At 43.7% G+C, this 17,048-nt stretch overlaps 1 protein-coding gene across 19 annotated transcripts in view; it reads right to left on the bottom strand.

Annotated features, from left to right (window-relative positions):
* PARD3 (par-3 family cell polarity regulator) overlaps nt 1-17,048 on the bottom strand; it is a 673,340-nt gene that overhangs the window by 96,963 nt on the left and 559,329 nt on the right. The window contains exon 23 of one of the 19 annotated variants that reach the window (XM_027121754.1): nt 9,438-9,567. The exons of the other annotated variants lie outside the window; for them this stretch is intronic. Coding sequence (XP_026977555.1) covers nt 9,453-9,567 — 115 coding nt within the window. The 3' untranslated portion in view covers nt 9,438-9,452. Of the gene's footprint in view, nt 1-9,437; nt 9,568-17,048 lie in introns of those variants that run through there. 19 annotated transcript variants of the gene reach the window in all.

Here is a 17,048-nt window from a genome sequence, read left to right as displayed (position 1 = left end):
CCTAAGCAGATGATACACGATCCAAGGGATGGCCAGGGAAGACCACTTGGAGGTGGCCAGCTGCTTCCACCTCTCTGCTGGGGACTGAATGGAGGACAACGGGCATTGAGGGATTTAGATGAGAACAAGAGAATACATTTCCGGCAGTGAGACTTATTAAGTGAATAATGGAAGAGGTTAGAGAAGGAAACTGTGAAAATGTCATCTGTGAAAGTCTTTAAAATTGGGATACATTTCCAACAACCTAAGAATGGAGCACTGGGGCTTCCCTGGTGGCGCAGTGGTTGAGAGTCCGCCTGCCAGTGCAGGGGGCACGGGTTCGTGCCCCGGTCCGGGAAGATCCCACATGCCACGGGGTGGCTGGGCCCGTGAGCCATGGCCGCTGAGCCTGCGCGTCCGGAGCCTGTGCTCCGCAAGGGAGAGGCCACAGCAGTGAGAGGCCCGCGTACCGCAAAAAAAAAAAAAAAAAAAAGAATGGAGCAGTGAGGTATGGAGTGGGATAACTGAATGGAAACCACATAGCATTAACTTCCAAGGACAGAACAAAGGCTCCTTGGCCACTTCTGCTTGGATTCCTTCTCTAGTCTCGATGGTCCAAGTGAGCCGCCACATTCTTTCACAGTGACCTACGACCCAGAGAGGGCATCTGAGAGGTCACCAGCCCAGAAGAGCCCAGATCAGACGCAGAGAATCAAGGTTCAGCTTCCGTATGACATGAACCGACAACACTAGATTTGCTTGCAGAATCCTCCACAAACTTAATCCACAGGCTCAAATTTTAAGTCCGGCATCCTTAGAAGAGGTTTAGCTTTTAAGAGCTGGTTTAAGATACTATTGAAGGGACTTCCCTGGTGGTGCGGTGGTTAAAAATCCACCTGCCAATCAGGGGACACGGGTTCAAGCCCTGGTCCGGGAAGATCTCACATGCCATGGAGCAACTAAGCCCGTGCACCACAACCACTGAGACCGCCGCATACCACAACTACTGAAGCCTGCGTGCCTAGAGCCCGTGCTCTGCAACAAGAGAAGCCACCACAACGAGAAGCCCGTGCTGCGCAACGAAGAGTAGCCCCTGCTTGCAGCAACTAGAGAACGCCCGCGGGCAGCGACGAAGACCCAACACAGCCAAAAAATACACACACACACACACACACACACACACACACACACACACATACATATATACTATTGAGGTCACAGGTTTATCCATCCAACAACTCAGATGTGTATGGGTGGTAGGCACAGGGCAACACAGAGTCACTACCCTGGGGAAGACAGGCACGTAAACAGTTAATTATACACCAGAGTGACACATGTTAGGACAGAGGGAAGCCCAGAATGTGTGGGGAGCACAGATGGTGGACACCGACCCTAGGCAGAGGGTACACGGAAGACTCACAGGCGGACATGGAGTGATCCCGGGAGGAAGAGTCAGGCAGCTGACAACAGAGCAGAAAAGGTTTCTTTCCAGAGAACGGGCAGGGCATGTTTGAAGGTATTAGGTGCCGCCACAAAGGACGACTGTGCGAAAGCCTACAGCATGGGGAAATCTGGCCAAATCACCATCACAATCTCAGCTAGCATTCTCTCCGCCTTCCAGAGCCAAGGTTGCTTTTTAAAATATTTAAGTAAGACCTTCAGCTTTGATTAGAGCATCTGTCGTATGAATATGTATTTGCTGGCTCCTTAGAATAATGTGTTAGACACGGAATTCAAATGCCCTTTCATTTATCAATGGCTACTAAGAACTGTAATCCAGCCAAGTCCTCTTATCTAAACAAAACTCACTAAATGTAAGGGGAGATGCCTAAACAGAAAACATGATTTACTGACCATTGTTTTCTCCCACTGTAAACACTCAACTTTTTATTCACGACATATAGTCTCGTATGTGGACACATGTGTTTATACATACTAGCCATCAGTCAGGGGAAAAAAGGGTGTCACGTTGAATATATGATTCGGCAAGCTAGAACTCAAGCTTTACCAAGAGGCAAAAAGAAGCTTTAATGCATCTTAAAATATTTCTGGTACACATCAGCTCAAACTATAATACTCAGAGTAAAGGTAACTAAGGTTGCTTTTTGTAGGTTCATCGCCCACTGGGACTTCCCCAGCGGCCTTTGTCCACATTGTCAGCATGGCTAAGAGGTCGCTAATAGGAAATATGGATACGGTTCCTGCCGGGGGGTCAAAACACAGAAATCTCACAGAATGATATAAATTCAATTTGTAGAAGAAAGGGAGAGGAAATGTCAATGTATGGTTAGTAAAAGTATGGATTTGGGCTAGGCTGCCTGACCTACACGTGTCCTGTTCCTCCTCAGCACCTAAGCCTGTACAATCCTCTGACGTCACCCCACCAAGGATGTGTGAAACAGAAGCTGTCCACACAGGGAGGGTGCACAGATCTGTCTCCAGGCTCAGAGCCTGGAACCCAAACCCCAACTTCTCTGGGGTCTTTCCAGTGACTTCTCCCCATTTCTCTCTGCCCTTACGAAGGATTTACTCCAAGACTGAGATTTTTTTGGACAGGCAATTGCTGTTGTAACACAACCTTCTCAAGGGTTAAGTGCCAATGAATCAGAAGCATGTGGCTTAAATTTCCCACAAAAATTGAATTCATGTGGACTCAGATATAAAAGGGAAAACAATGTTTTCCAAAGGATGGTTTGAGTTTTGAAAAATTTCAAGTGCTGGGGAAATAGTTTAGGTACTCACTTAACTTTTAACTATAGCCAGCAATCAGTCATCCAGAAGACTCTAAAACTTCATTCTTTTCAATGATGTGTCATATGCTCAGGGAAAACTACACATATAGGGATTACATGTATATGGAGAAGCACTCACCTTCACAATGTTGTAAAAAGCTCCCACAGAATCGGTGAGAATGGAACTGAGTAAACCGTACGTGTGTTATTCGGGAACCTTGTGAAAATTCAGACTCTGATTCAGCAGGTCTCAGGTAGGGCCTGAAATTCTGCATTTCTAACAAGCTCCCAGGTAATGCTAATGCCACTGGTCCATGGACCCCATTAGAGCAGCAAGGATGTAACCACCCACGCTGCTCGTCACATAAGTCATTTAATACCATGTTTACAGATCTCGGGGCTGCCTGAGATTCCTACTTGTTTGGTGACAAAAAAAAAAAAAAAAACAAGCAAAATTACATAAATGAGAATTAAAATACCCTGCTAAAAAGGTATAGATAATTGCTCTGAAATTTACATAACAATATTCACTGATTAGAAGCAATGTATTCATTATGACACACGAACAATGAGAAAACAAATAAGAAACAGTAAATATTCCTCATTACCAGCTCTGCTACCACTTTACATCCTAATCCGACGGGGAATTCTTTCACAAAATCTTCCAAATCACTTCGGACATCGGAGAGACGGCCTGTTTTGAATTCAAGCACTTTTTGTTTACCACATGACTAATTACTAAGACATCGGCTGGTCTTTTGCACGCCTGAGTTTTGCACATATGGACGCCTTATTTTCACAACTAGATTTTAACCTCTGTGAGGGTGTGGACTGTCTCCTTCCTTCCTGAATTGTCCAGAACCCTCAGCATGCTTACTGAGTTAACCACGAAACCACCTGCACGTCCTCTATAACCATATTACAGGGTCCTGGTAAATCTCAGCTGATAATTTTACAAGGTTGTACCAACAGCCATAGCCGTTTCTATACAATGTCAGAATTCATGCTGCTCAGTATGCAATAATGCTGATTCTACTTGTCACCTGGAGGGAGGGGCTGAGGGCAGAGGCTGAGGTTGGAGCTGGGTAAGGAAACACACATGCTCTGAGAAAACATTCGCTACTTGCACACAAGGTTTGATGAAAAACGTGTACCTTCTTTCCTCCCCTAGGGGGTGAATGGGCCCACTTTTCATACATGCAGCTTTACAGGAACCTTGTTAAGATGAAGAATGCTACCTTTCTCCTCTCGGGTAAACGAAAGAAGAGAAGAAGCTTTCTGAGTATCCCACCACAATGGCAACGCTAGGAAAAGGACTTAGCAAGCCCTCCAACTTCCAAACCATGCTATCTGACTGCATCTTGGAGATGCAGGTCCAGATCTGGAGACCTGACTGCATCTTGGAGATGCAGATCCAGAATCTGGGCGAGGTCATCCCAGATTCTGGAAAACCCATGCACACACCCTGCCACTGAAGGAGCCACCCGGTCACTGCCCTTCATTTTCCACGTGAGAGCACCTGGGCTCCAAGAAAGGTCCTCTTCTTACAGCAAGTGAAGAAGGGCAGCCCTCAGAGTGGCCCTCAGAGTCCTAGCTATGGGCTCCCATCCCTGCTCTGAGTTCTTCTGCAGCTGAGGCCCCAAGGCCACAGCCTCCCATCCTTCGGGCAGGTATAGGAAGCATTTCCTCCTTCCAACATGTTACACGGTTGGCCTCTTGGTCATGGAAACAATGTCCTTTGTGCTGGTTGGGTGGCTGACCCAAGTATGGGTCCTGAAGCATAATGATGCTCTCGAGGAAAATGTACCCCAACTTACACACGGCCAAACGGAAATAAACTTAAGTGCTATCTATTTGAGTAGGACTGTTCAAAATGGACTTTTCGAAGATACGACTATCCAATTCACCCTTCAAGTATCAGCTGAACAGCAACTATATGCACAGCACAATGCTAGGCTGAGATGGGAACAGTGCTAATTTTTCTTCTTATTTTTGAACTGTGGAAGTTTGCAATCTAGGTGGGAAGACGAGATACATACATGTAAGCAGTTAAGCAGCTTTACAGAGCCAAGGATATTAATGCAAGAGATGTCATGAAATGGTACGAATTACAAGAAAGAAGGTTCTGAGTTATTCTTGAAGGTCAGGAAAAACGTGGAAAGAACGAGGAGGGAAAAGCATTCCAGACTGAGGGTGTGCAGTCCTGGAGCCCTGATGCTCACCTGTCTGGCTGGTGCAAGAGGGACACATCAGGTAGAAATTTAGGTTGTGGCGAAAGTAAGAAAATCATCACATCAAAGAGTGTGGATTCCAGCCAGTAAGCGGACGCTTTCCAAAAAATGTTCCTCAGAATTCTAAGATTCTGTAGAGGTGACTCAAAATTCTCAATGACTTACATCAAGAATAAATAAACGTAATACCTTTGACCTTAAAACAAAGTTTATGTTAATAAAATACGATTGCTTTGATTAGTTTTATATACTAAGTTTCTACATACAGTTTCATTGAGAAAAAAGAATAACTGATAAGGGAGAGCTGCCTTTTTTAGTTAGCACAGGAAAGAACAGCATTTGTTAAACTTCAAGGACTTTATTTTATTTATAATACAAAATCACTTCAAAATTAATTTAAAATTCATTGTATTTTTTAAAATAATACAAATGCTTCATATGACACTTGGAGTTCCTAGGACCTATAATGGCCAAGTTATTACAGCATCATCATTATTAATGGGATCAATCTGGCCACATCACATTATATGATGAGAACTAATTAAGACGGAATAGGTACCATAATGGGATTTAACTGCACGCAGGCTAAAGGAATCGCCTGTTTCCCCTGATCACACTTCCTTCTATACACAGGACCCACATTAATGTCACAGTGAGTTAAGCATCAGGCAGTGCTGGCAGATGACGGGCTTTTGTCCTGATGACTCTACAGAAAGATATTAATTTCAGTGTTGCAGCTCATTCAGAAAATTGCCTTGATAACTTGGAAAAGCCCTGTTTATGCATTCTGCTAGTGTGTGTGTGTGTGTGTGTGTGTGTGTGTGTGTGTGTGTGTGTGTGAACCCAAAGAAACCATGCCAGCCATAAAGGAAATTAAAAATAAACTTAAATACGCTTCCATATGCCAGTGCCAGGGCCCCAGAGACTTGATCGTAAACTTGCACATTTAAATGGTCTCCATGAATTTTTGATTCAAAAAGTGTACTAAGCAATTTCATCAGCACAATCACATAAAATAAATTTCCATTTGGGGAAAAATATTCCTCAGACAAGCAATGGGGTATTTTATTTAGATGTTCAAGTATCAGACAGTTTCTAATAAATGAACATTCTGGATTTTAAAAAGTCTAATAAAGCTACTACTTTCCCTTGTATTAGAAGGTAATACAGAGTGAAAAATACAGGAGATATAAGAAAGGGAATTTAAAACAATCAATTTTATGGGGTGATTGAGAGTTTTAAAGCAAAATTATATTCACAATGTAAGTGTTAAATCCCCATGTGTCAGTTCATTCAAATCCCCTTATACTGCTAAACAGAAAAGAGGTGTTTAAGTTCTTATACTACATTTTTCATACTTACGCCACTCTTTTCCTCTCACTGTATTAAGATAATTTTCAAATAGTGACTTTAGTTGCTGAGCATCCTTCATACAAGGGTGATTGAAAACAACCCACAAATAGATAAAGAGAAGGTAATTCTCTTATTCAAATATTCAACAAATACACTTCTCTAAACTTTTATTTCATATTTTGGGACTCAAAGTCATCTCTTGGACATGATTTTAAAATAAGAGGTTATTATAAAACAGGAGGTTGTCACCATGCTCCTAAAATGACTGGGGCTTGTCTGCGTGTGGACTGCCGGAGCTGCCACTTCCCTTTCCTGATTTATTAGATTCAAGAAAATATAAAAGAGTTGAATCAATTTAATTTTAATTCCAATTAAAAAAAAGTGTCTGGCAATTAAATGACAGTCACAGACTTCTAAGCCATGAGGATGCAAAAATCGGGACAGTATCACTAATGTGTAATGTTATTACGAAAAATTTTAGTGAGCATAAATTAGATGGGGGGAAGGGCAGCAGAGCACTGGAGATTAAATTCGTAAAAGTGTTTGTTAGCAGAAAATCCACTTGTTTATTGAGAGACAGCCTCAAGTAGCTGATGGTGGAAGTGGATAATTTGTTTATTGTTTCCACTTTGAGGAAAGGTTTTCTTACTTATTTCCAACCAAAATAATGGGCCCAGTGGTGTTGTGTTTAGTCTCTAGGGCAGCTCCTGCCACCTGTCCCAGTCACTGCAGAACCCACCCCCAAGTCCACCCTAGGCTTGCCAATCACTCTCTACACCATCAGACGCCTTGGAAAAGGTCTGGACTTCTGGGGTGAGGGGCTTCGGTGTGGCAAAGGCTGGTGCAATCAGATCCGAAAATGACTACAATTAAAAAGAAAAAAAAAGCTTGCAAGGGGTAAGCCCCGCTATAGGGATGAAAGCTGGCCAATCATAAGACCCTAAATGACAAAGCAACTGAAGTCACTGGGCCTTCCTTGGTACAAGACTGTCAGTGGGAGGTGATGTGGAATTGTGCACAAATTGGTTTTTTTCTTTAAAAATCCTTCCTAGAAGGACTGGGGTTGGAGGAATCTGTGTCATTATTTGCTTTTATTATAAATGTCTTGATCTTAAAATCTAAGGCTAGTACAGATATACATATATACACACATATGCATAGACATTATGTATATTAATATGTATAAACACATATGTATATATACATTACATTATATATATGCATATGGAGGGCAAGAAAGTAGCAGAAGGACATGCAGTCTTTTAAAAATACACCAAATACTTAACACTGCACTCTGGCACCGCAGATATTGAAGTGGGAGCAGGAAATAACCGAGCGACGGGCACTGCTCTGACCTGCACCTTCCCCCCACCTCCCCGCCCCCCCAAGCAGATCCTGGAAGAAGATAAAAAATAAGACAAAGACCCCCCCCCCAAATCAATTTGACGAGTCTTCATCAAGCAGATTTCAAAATGTTTAAGAAAACCTCTATCTTAGACAAAATAAATTAAATAAAAAAAAGTCATCCTTTCTTCTCTCCGATTTGGTCTGCTCACTGGGCCGCCAGCTTTCAAGCCTGACCCTTCCTTGATATCCACTTATTGTCCCCAGACCTCAGCCCACTGGGCAATTAGAACACAAGCACTGCTTTCCAGCCGCCGCGTTTTAGTTGAACGCCTGATCAAGGAGTTCCCGTGAAAGCAAGCCCCGCACGGGGCTGGGGAACATCACAGCCGCTTTCAAGATGCTGCAACGTCCGCCCTCACAGTTAACAGAGCGACACCAGAAAGAGGGAGTCCTCGCTTCCCTGGTCCTTGCCCCTTCATCTGCTGCGGCAGCTCTTCCCCTATGGGAGCTTGCAGCCCTCGGCCACTCTAAGGTTTTCAAGTGCTTCCAACCTTATAAAGTTATTTCCACAAACTACTATCATTGGTCCTGAGAATGTATTGTAATAATAAAACATAACCTAAAGTATCCAGAAGAATACTTCTGCAGAAGTATCTTCTATTGTCTTTGCTGTAAAAAGTAACATATATAAAATTTTTATGTTTGATCAAACTGATTTAATTAGAACAATACCTTTTGGGTTGCAGATCTCTGTAAGTTGTGCATTTATAGAGACAAGGGGATAAAAGATGCATCGTGAATAGGCTGAGATTTCTCTAACAAAATAACATGTCACCAATCAACTCTCCTCTAAGATAATTACCTACAGCAAAGTTGATTTCTTTATTCACATCCAAGTTTAGCAAATGGAAAAACCTAAGATTTCAGCGGCAAAAACAGAGATTATGAAAGTCAAGGCGTCCAGCGGACAGGTCAGCTCAGCCCACAGCCCACTTTCTACCAGACCACAGAGACGTGGATGCCAACATTTTTTTCTTTTTAAGACAAGATAATGAGTTTTCATGTTTCTGTGAAAAAAGAAAACCATGAGCCAGAATGCTTCACAAACACTGACCTTTAGCGTAAGAAAGTCTCCTAAGGAAAAACAGGGATAAGAAAGTAACCCTCACGGGTCCTTCTTACTGAGTGGCTTTTATGGAATTATCTGCAATCACCATGTAGAAATGGATGGACCTGCCTCCATCTAAATTCGTCATGAAATGCTGGACCTTGAGGCGTAGGGGTTGGAGTATATAAAGGGATGAACATTGCCAGCTCCAAAAAAGAATGCTTTGGGATAGAAGGAAGGGAAAAAACAATTGGGGGATCACAGATATGATCGTTTTCACTTCCCATAATCCGCATGGTGGTCAGCTAACACGGTGCTTTCGTAACTTTAACAAGAGCACAGTATATGATTAGGACTGTTTCACTAATGATGGAATGAGAGATGATTTCTTTAGAATGTGATATGAAAGCACTGGAATCAGGACTGGATACCAGGTTCCTGGAGCTGTCAGTGGCTGGTGGCCTCTGCAAGGCCCCTGCCCCAAGGCCCCCCTCCCACAGAAACTGAGGGAGAGCAAAGCCAGGAAAACACCAGGGTGGAGGAGGGGGGAGATGCCAATATCTCCCCCTGCCCTTCCAACAGAAAAGTAACACACAGGCGATTCGTTTACAGCACGTGCACACAGGCACGCACACACACACCGAGTTTAGGGAGTGTGTTTTTAGATTTACTGCAGGTCACAGAGGCCCTGAGCGCAGGTATCTATAAATAGCATGGGGATCTGGAAGGGCAGCCCTCTGGTGGAACATTTCGGCTGTGGGAAGACTGCTGCTTCAGAATATCCACGTGGGTGTGCTGCCATCCTTCCCCTGGAGACCTGGAGTGGGGAGATGGTTTCTATCATGTGGTAACGTGAGAAACCTGGGTGTTTCAGTGGAGGAAAAGCAAAGCGTCGCATAAATCAACTCAAAATGTAAACATACCACTTAAATATTAATCAAGGTAATTACAGAAAAACAGTCCAGAAAAGCTCTGTAACAATCCAAGATAAATAAATGTCCCCAGACTCAAAAGAAACTCAGAACTCATTTGTTCCTAACGTGACTTGACTTTCTCCATATAACTCATGCGAATACCACATGCTTGGCTACATCTGTCCTCAATGAAATTATCTTCCAGTTGTTATCTGATTCTAATCCAGCAAACCTACACAAAACACATATTCAGGCTTACGAATAGGGAAAATGAAGTCCAGGATGAAAATCAATGAAAAGAATCACTATATCCACCAAACAGAACAATGCCATATTTTTAATAGAGCCTGTTTCTTAACTGCTTCCTTTAGGAACATGTTAAAAAGAAGAATGGGTATGTGTGCAGTGGGGGCAGGTATGCTTAGGCCAGTCTGTGGCTAAAACTCCTTACTAGCACAGAATGCCAATAACCTAGAGAAACAGGAGAAGCCAGTTCTCAGCATCCACAGGGAGTACAGGCTCTGGAGTGGTTTGAGCTGAAGTTTTGTTGAGGCAGTGTGGTCCGATGGGCTCTCCAAGAAGGAGAAAAGTACATCTATGTTACATGGTGATCTGGGGAAACAGAATTGCACATAGTCGAAAGAGCAAGTGCAAAGGCCCTGGGGCAACAAGAAATGTGCCTGTGGAACAAGAAAAGCCTCATTAGCAAGGGGAAGAGTATTCAGCTCAGTGCTTGGTACTCACCCTGCATACTCAAGGGCTTCCTTTTCATCTTCTGAGCTCTTTAAAATTGGAAAAGGGGCTAGGCTAAGTAATCCAAGGTGATTACCTAAACTCCAACATATTTTTGGTCACCAGGGAGGCAACTAACACAGGAACTTACTAGCTGTGTGACCTGGGGCCAGCTACTTCACCTCTCTGAGCCTCAATGTAAAATGAAGATAATTGCTACCATCTTGATGGGATTATTGTGCGGATACATGCCTGGCACACAATAGGTGTGCAAAATTACTGCTGACACAATATAAATATTCCTGGCTTGACCAGTCTCTTTTAAGAACTTTCTCTAGTGGATTTTGTTTTTAACAGGTCATTAACTTCGGGAGACACTTAAAGCTAAAGTGCCAAGACCAATGACAAGGGCAACCAATTATAAACATGGATCAGTCAGCTCTGAAGCCTTAACTCAGTAGGAAGCTATGATCCAATTAACCAACATTTGGTGTGTGGATCGCTGTTCAAAAATACAAACCTGTATAATGTCCATTTTGCAAGTTAAAACACATTCACATGCTAAAATTAGGAGAGAGACTTAGAGGAAGTTTCAGCCTCAACATCTCCCCACCACTTCTGTAAAATGCTGAAGAAGGAAAGGGCCTCCAAGCCATAAAGGATGCTTTCAGAAGGTAAACACAACCAAGAGTCCCATCACTATAATTTGTTCTTGTTTCTCAGTATGTGTCTGGTAGATACATACAAACTTTTCTACTATCTCCAAATTTGCTTTCTTTTCTCCAAAATCAGTTAACACCAGAAATCTTAACAGCCATAGGTAACAAGCCATCTTCCTGAAACCTGCTGACACCTGGTTACGTGTCATTGCTTTGCAGCTTCATAATTCAGGACGTCCCTACAGGAAACATTGTTTGACCTCTATGCAACTCACATTGGTACTTTCAGACATGGCTACTGAACTGACAGTTGCATTTGAAAGCCCCCAATAAAGGCATAGCTCCAAATTTTAAAACCCAGATTCTTCCAAAGGCAGGGGAAGGATCGAAGGGAAAAGTTGCACAGCTGGAAACATGATTCATCCTCAGAAATGGCCCCAACTTATCATATCAGGGTCAACTAAATGTGTCAGATAAGAATTTGGTGAATTTACTTCGGCTAACACTGCTCCCCTTCTGAGTACACACGGCTGGTGAAAAGCCAGATGTTTTCAATCCGTAAAGCTTAACACCACTGCACAGCAAAACCAGCTGGCAACATCCTGAAAGAAACTGTGTGTCTTTCTTGGAGGAGTCCGGGCCTGTTTGATCTTTTACACACACCGAACAGAGCTCTCTTCTTCCTCAGTCCACGCCTGTTTCACTGTCTTGGCAGCCAGCTCAGCAAAGACTTTGGGAGCAATAGCATAACCTCATCCTTTTTCCTAGAGCTCAAAAATACTTGAAAAAAAATATACATTTTTTCCCCCAAATAGATCTCTCCTTATATGCTAGCTAACTTGAAAGTAACATAAACATGATTTAGCTCTCCCACAATGATTTAACCATTTCATCTGATTTGCACCACGGTACAGATATACTCGTGTGTGAACACAGGATCTATTTCAGCAATTCATATATCGCTCGTTCTTATAAGTTGGGAAGAGAGCCAGATTGAAGTTGGCTTGTGCACTAATCTATAAAGAGTTGTTGTGCAATTACCTGTATTTTTAAAAAATCAAACACAATGGGAATCTATCATAGGAAACAACTGCTATAACCAGCTCTCAAGCACAGACGTAGAGAACCCACGTATGGATACCAAGGGGGAAGGGGGTGGGTAGGATGAATTGGGAGATGGGGATTGACATCTCCCAATATACTGATACTACATATAAAATAGATAACTAATGAGAACCTACTGTATAGCACAGGGAACTCTACTCAGTGCTCTGCCTTGACCTAAATGGGAAGGAAATCTAAAAGAGAGGGGGTATATGTGTACGTATAGCTGATTCACTTTGCTGTACAGTATAAACTAACACAACATTGTAAAGCAACTATACTCCAGTAAAAAAAAAAAAAAAAGTCAATAAAAAAAAAAAAGAAAAAGCACTTCAAAAGTACCCATCTGGGCTTCCCTGGTGGCGCAGTGGTTGAGAGTCCGCCTGCCGATGCAGGGGACATGGGTTCGTGCCCCGGTCCAGGAAGATCCCACATGCCGCAGAGCGGCTGGGCCTGTGAGCCATGGCTGCTGAGCCTGCACGTCCAGAGCCTGTGCTCCACAACGGGAGAGGCCACAACAGTGAGACGCCCACGTACTGCAAAAAAAAAAAAAAAAAAAAAGTACCCATCTGCTCCAGGTGATGCAGGCCAGAAGCTCACGAACAAACCTTGTCTATTCAGTACAAGCAAACTCCCAGTCCCCCTAATAAGCAACACTTTGTTGACCTAGCTTCAAACTATTGATGCACTTCTTTTTAAAAAATATTATATTTCTTTAAAAAACAAGTTAAAACTTGAACTTCACAATTTCCAACACTCTTTCCAAGAGGCTAGAATAAGTGAGATTTCACTACACAAGTAAATGGGATCTTTTATGCCACGCCATTGCTATCTTCCATGCAAAGTGTGTCTTTCTCATAAGAAATTCAAGTCCATAATGTTTATTGGTAAATTACATCCAAATTGCAAAAACATTTCAATGATCCTAAGGCTCTGTCAGATAAGCAAGCTAGGGAAACGAAAATACTCACCTGACATGGGGAGAATAAAGAAAATAGCACGGAGCCGGTAGACCATGAGGCAGGAATTGCTTTCCTCATAGTTAAGTCCTTGGGGATAAATCCAATGTCTAACAGGAAGTGAAAATTCAAAAACTTGTGTTTGCCAAATGAAGCAGTGATTGAGGGAATAAATCAATGAATGAATGAGTCTCTGAATTGACTATTAAAACCGCTAAGGAAATACTGATTTCCAGTATGGCCCAGTTGCTACCCGTCCTCCTATACTGGGCAGAGGTGAACTGAACCCAGATCTCTGGGGTTTCAGACCAAGTACAAGCAGAGCTTTCATAACGAAGAGGGAACAGCGAGAGGCAAAAGAGTCACACAGCACACTGCACGACAAACGCCTGGAATCACAGGAGAGAAACTAAATTCTTAGTGGATAGACCTTCATTCAACCTGGTCATAAAATCCAGGTGTATTTCCCACACATTCTACCTTTGTGGTTCTTTCTCATAAAAATTCCATGCAACTTCCTTGGCTCCCAGGGCCTGCAGTGTTCGACTAACTTGGATCTCCACTCCGGCAAGAATCTCTGGCCCCCGCTTCGTGATTAGCTACCGAAGGCACCCATGCTCACAGGGGGGTTAGAGAATTAATTAATGTTTGCAAAGTGCTTATAGATCCACAAGCCAAGGGGTATTATATAAATGCAAATTATTAGCATTATGCTGTTTTCCACAGGGGCAGACTACCCAGAGCACTTATTCATGCCTTATAAGAAAACCAAGTCTCCCTAACTGGGTCCTCCTCTGTTAAATGGGCTGTGGATTTACATACAACCCATATCACCAACGCCTGCACATCACTCTGTGCAGGCCTTTGGATTTTTAACTGTTTTCTCAAGGATCTATTTTGGGACCCTTGGTTATCAGACTCAAAGCCTGCAACAGAGATCAGAACGTACCACGAAAAGCAAATCCCACCTCCAGAAAGGAATTACACATCTCACTTTCTCATCGTTGGGAGGAGATGAGACAGAGGTCTTGGCTGTGTCCCTTGGTGGAGGCCCAGGCCGAATTCCACTTGGAGCGATTACGTTCTGCTCACCTCAAGGTCTCCTGCCGTTCCAGCTGCGGGTAGTATTTATTGCCCCTTCCTGCCTTGAATGCTTTGCAGCCTTCCTCTGTTCTGCTTAAACAAGTGCTGCTGGTCACCTACCACAGCCCTTCCTCTGGAATGAGGGGAGCCACCATGACCGTCACTTTTAGGGCCTAGACCCCTGGTTTATTTTGTTATGTAGATTGGAGGAGCCATTCATATAGCATCTTTACACATGTACTTTCTGCCTTTATCTCTGTTCTTTTCACTTTAAACCTGGGAATACAGTTGGGAGGTTGTGTAACCATTACCCAGAGTTCTGATCCACAAATATCTTTGGCAACTTTTATCGGTCTTCTTTGAGAAATCCATTCCTTTGTACTGAAAAACACTCTTTTGGATCATGTCATTACTATTACACAACATTAGGGCACACTGTCATATAGATCTCCAAACACACTAGAGGAAGGAGACAAGGCTTTAAATGAGTCTTCTCGTATGTTAAAAACAGAAACAAAAACAAAAAACAAAGGGAAAAAAAGGAACCACTGTAAGTAATGCCTTCATTTGCTGGATATTTATTGAACTTCTCTATGCAACCAGACATGGCATTTATTTTAGGATACTTTTCTCTCTCACTTTTCAGCTCTAGGACATTTAAGTAACTTTGGTGACAAGGTGACAGGGCAAGCAGTGACCACAGCTCCCACTCAGGGCTTCATCTCGGAACCGGAACAGTTACCGGGAACCTTGACGGGCCCCAGAGTAGGTAAGGAGGAATAGTAAGACTGAAAAAATAAAATAACACCTTACATATTGTATTACATACACACGCATGTGTACATACTGTATGTTATATTGTAGAGTTTCATAGTTTAGAAGGTGCACTGAGATGTGCCCCATTTAACTCTCACAACAAACCCCCAAGTAAAGTATTACATCCGTTTGAGAGACAGGAAAACTCTGCCTCCGAGGAGTGGGTGCTGTGCCTAAGAGCACAGAGCCACTCAAGGTGCCCGTCCCAAACTTGGACCAGGGAGCTCCTCCAGGGAGCAGTGGAGAGGGGTCAGCCTCTCACACTTTAACTCAACTGATGCGCACGGAGGAAGACAACGTAAGAGAGAAGAAATACAGGCGGAGCGGGGCGGGGAATGTTTGAGGAAAGGAGACTCAACTTTTCCAGACACCCGCCAGCTTCCCACCAGTGCCCCCGTCAGAAAGACTTTCCAACGTGGATCTGCTTATATGAGCTGGAATATGAGGTCTGACCCTCAGTCGCAGCTCACTCTGGTCCCCTGGCCTCCACAGGCGACTCTGAGAGTCATTATGGAAGAAGTCATCTCAGAGGCCATGGCTGGCCCCAGATTTTATGCCTATGTTGCTCTCTGATCAGCCTAGAGTGAGTTGCTATCCCCAGAGAACACTGAGTGGAACAGCTGGGGCAGGGGTGGGAAGGGGCACAGAGCAGTGTCAACCTCAAGGGTCCATGTGACCCACCAGCCTCTCCTTCTTCTTCGCTGGGTGTTGAGGGTCCAGACATCTGCCTCCCCGCTGCCCTTCTGGGGTCAGCCCCTGTCTCCTGTATCCTTAACATCTGATGTCTCCCCTCTCCGCTCCAACCCTTCCCAACACTACTGTGACTTCCTGTGGCCAGAAGCAGGCCTTCATTTTTCTTGGTCTTCCCTGTGTACTAATTCCAAGTTGAAAAACCCCAAGTCCTTTCAGAACCCACCTTTGCTCTCTCCTACTGTTTAGTTGATAATATGAACTCTATTCAATGCGTAAGAACATCTCCTTCTGGAGAAAGGACCCTGCGCCAGCGGCTACCAATGAGTTGGATTTCAGTTTATTGGTGTGTGGAGTCTTGGTCCCAGGAGGGCATGGGGCAGGGGGAGGGAGTGGAGGCTTCAAGGACTGGTCTTGAAGGCTGCTGGACACCTTCACAGCTGGCCATTTAGAGACACCATAATAGCAGCAAGAGGCATGGTATTGGGCAAGAAATGTAATAGAACATCTCGATGCTTCTACAAGGAAAATGCAGGGAAGTGTCGTTGAAAATTCCCATCTGTGAGAATCACGTTTGAAAGTCCCCGGCCAAGACCCACACATTCCTGTACCCTTCCCAAGCACAACCAAAACAGATGCTTGGAAGCTCTTCCAGGGACGAAGGCAGCATCAGTCCTGGAGTGGATCATTTTCTTCTGCATCTTGTCTCACAGAAAAAAATATCAGACCCCAACATTCATCAAGACACTGCCTGAAAGGGCAAAACAATGAACCCCAGGTCGGAAAGTCTTAGGATAAGGAAGGCACAAAGCACCTTCAACAACTGATTGAAGCAGTCACGTGGCTGGGGGGTGGCAATAGAAGCGCAGCCCCAAATATTCCCCCCTGAATCTCCTTCTGTGATCCTGGTCTCCCTGTGTCTTCAGGGTAAACTGACTTACACGACATTCACACCCACAACAGTAAACTGCTTTCCAACTGGAGGGAAACCAGCCATGTGTTCCTTCTTTTTCTAGGGCAGCACTAACTATACTCTCCAAAAGTGAAGCCACCAGGCTTTGTTTTTAAGGCGTTTAACTAATTCACTTTAACCAACCTAGTCAATCAAAGATGAGCTATATATTATCTTCCTCCCACGGCAATGAAAACTCTCCTGTCACCCTTGCCAGAGTGGGACAGCCAACCACCGGGTAGATACGGCTGGGAAGGGAGGACGGAGCAGCAGATAATTAAAATGCTTTAGAGCACTCGCCCATTGATTTTCCTCCTGTAAAGGTAGCTCAATTGAAATGATTCAGAATAAATCATGTGTTCGAATTATCCTCTCAAGTAAGAGCTGAG

The sequence above is a fragment of the Aethalodelphis obliquidens genome, unplaced genomic scaffold, assembly GCF_003676395.1.
Source record: "Aethalodelphis obliquidens isolate GAN/ISIS:26980383/991018 unplaced genomic scaffold, ASM367639v1 scaffold23, whole genome shotgun sequence".
Lineage (NCBI taxonomy): Eukaryota > Metazoa > Chordata > Mammalia > Artiodactyla > Delphinidae > Aethalodelphis > Aethalodelphis obliquidens.
The sequence above is the reverse complement of the archived record's forward strand: the minus strand, read 5'-3'. Positions and strand labels throughout refer to the sequence as shown.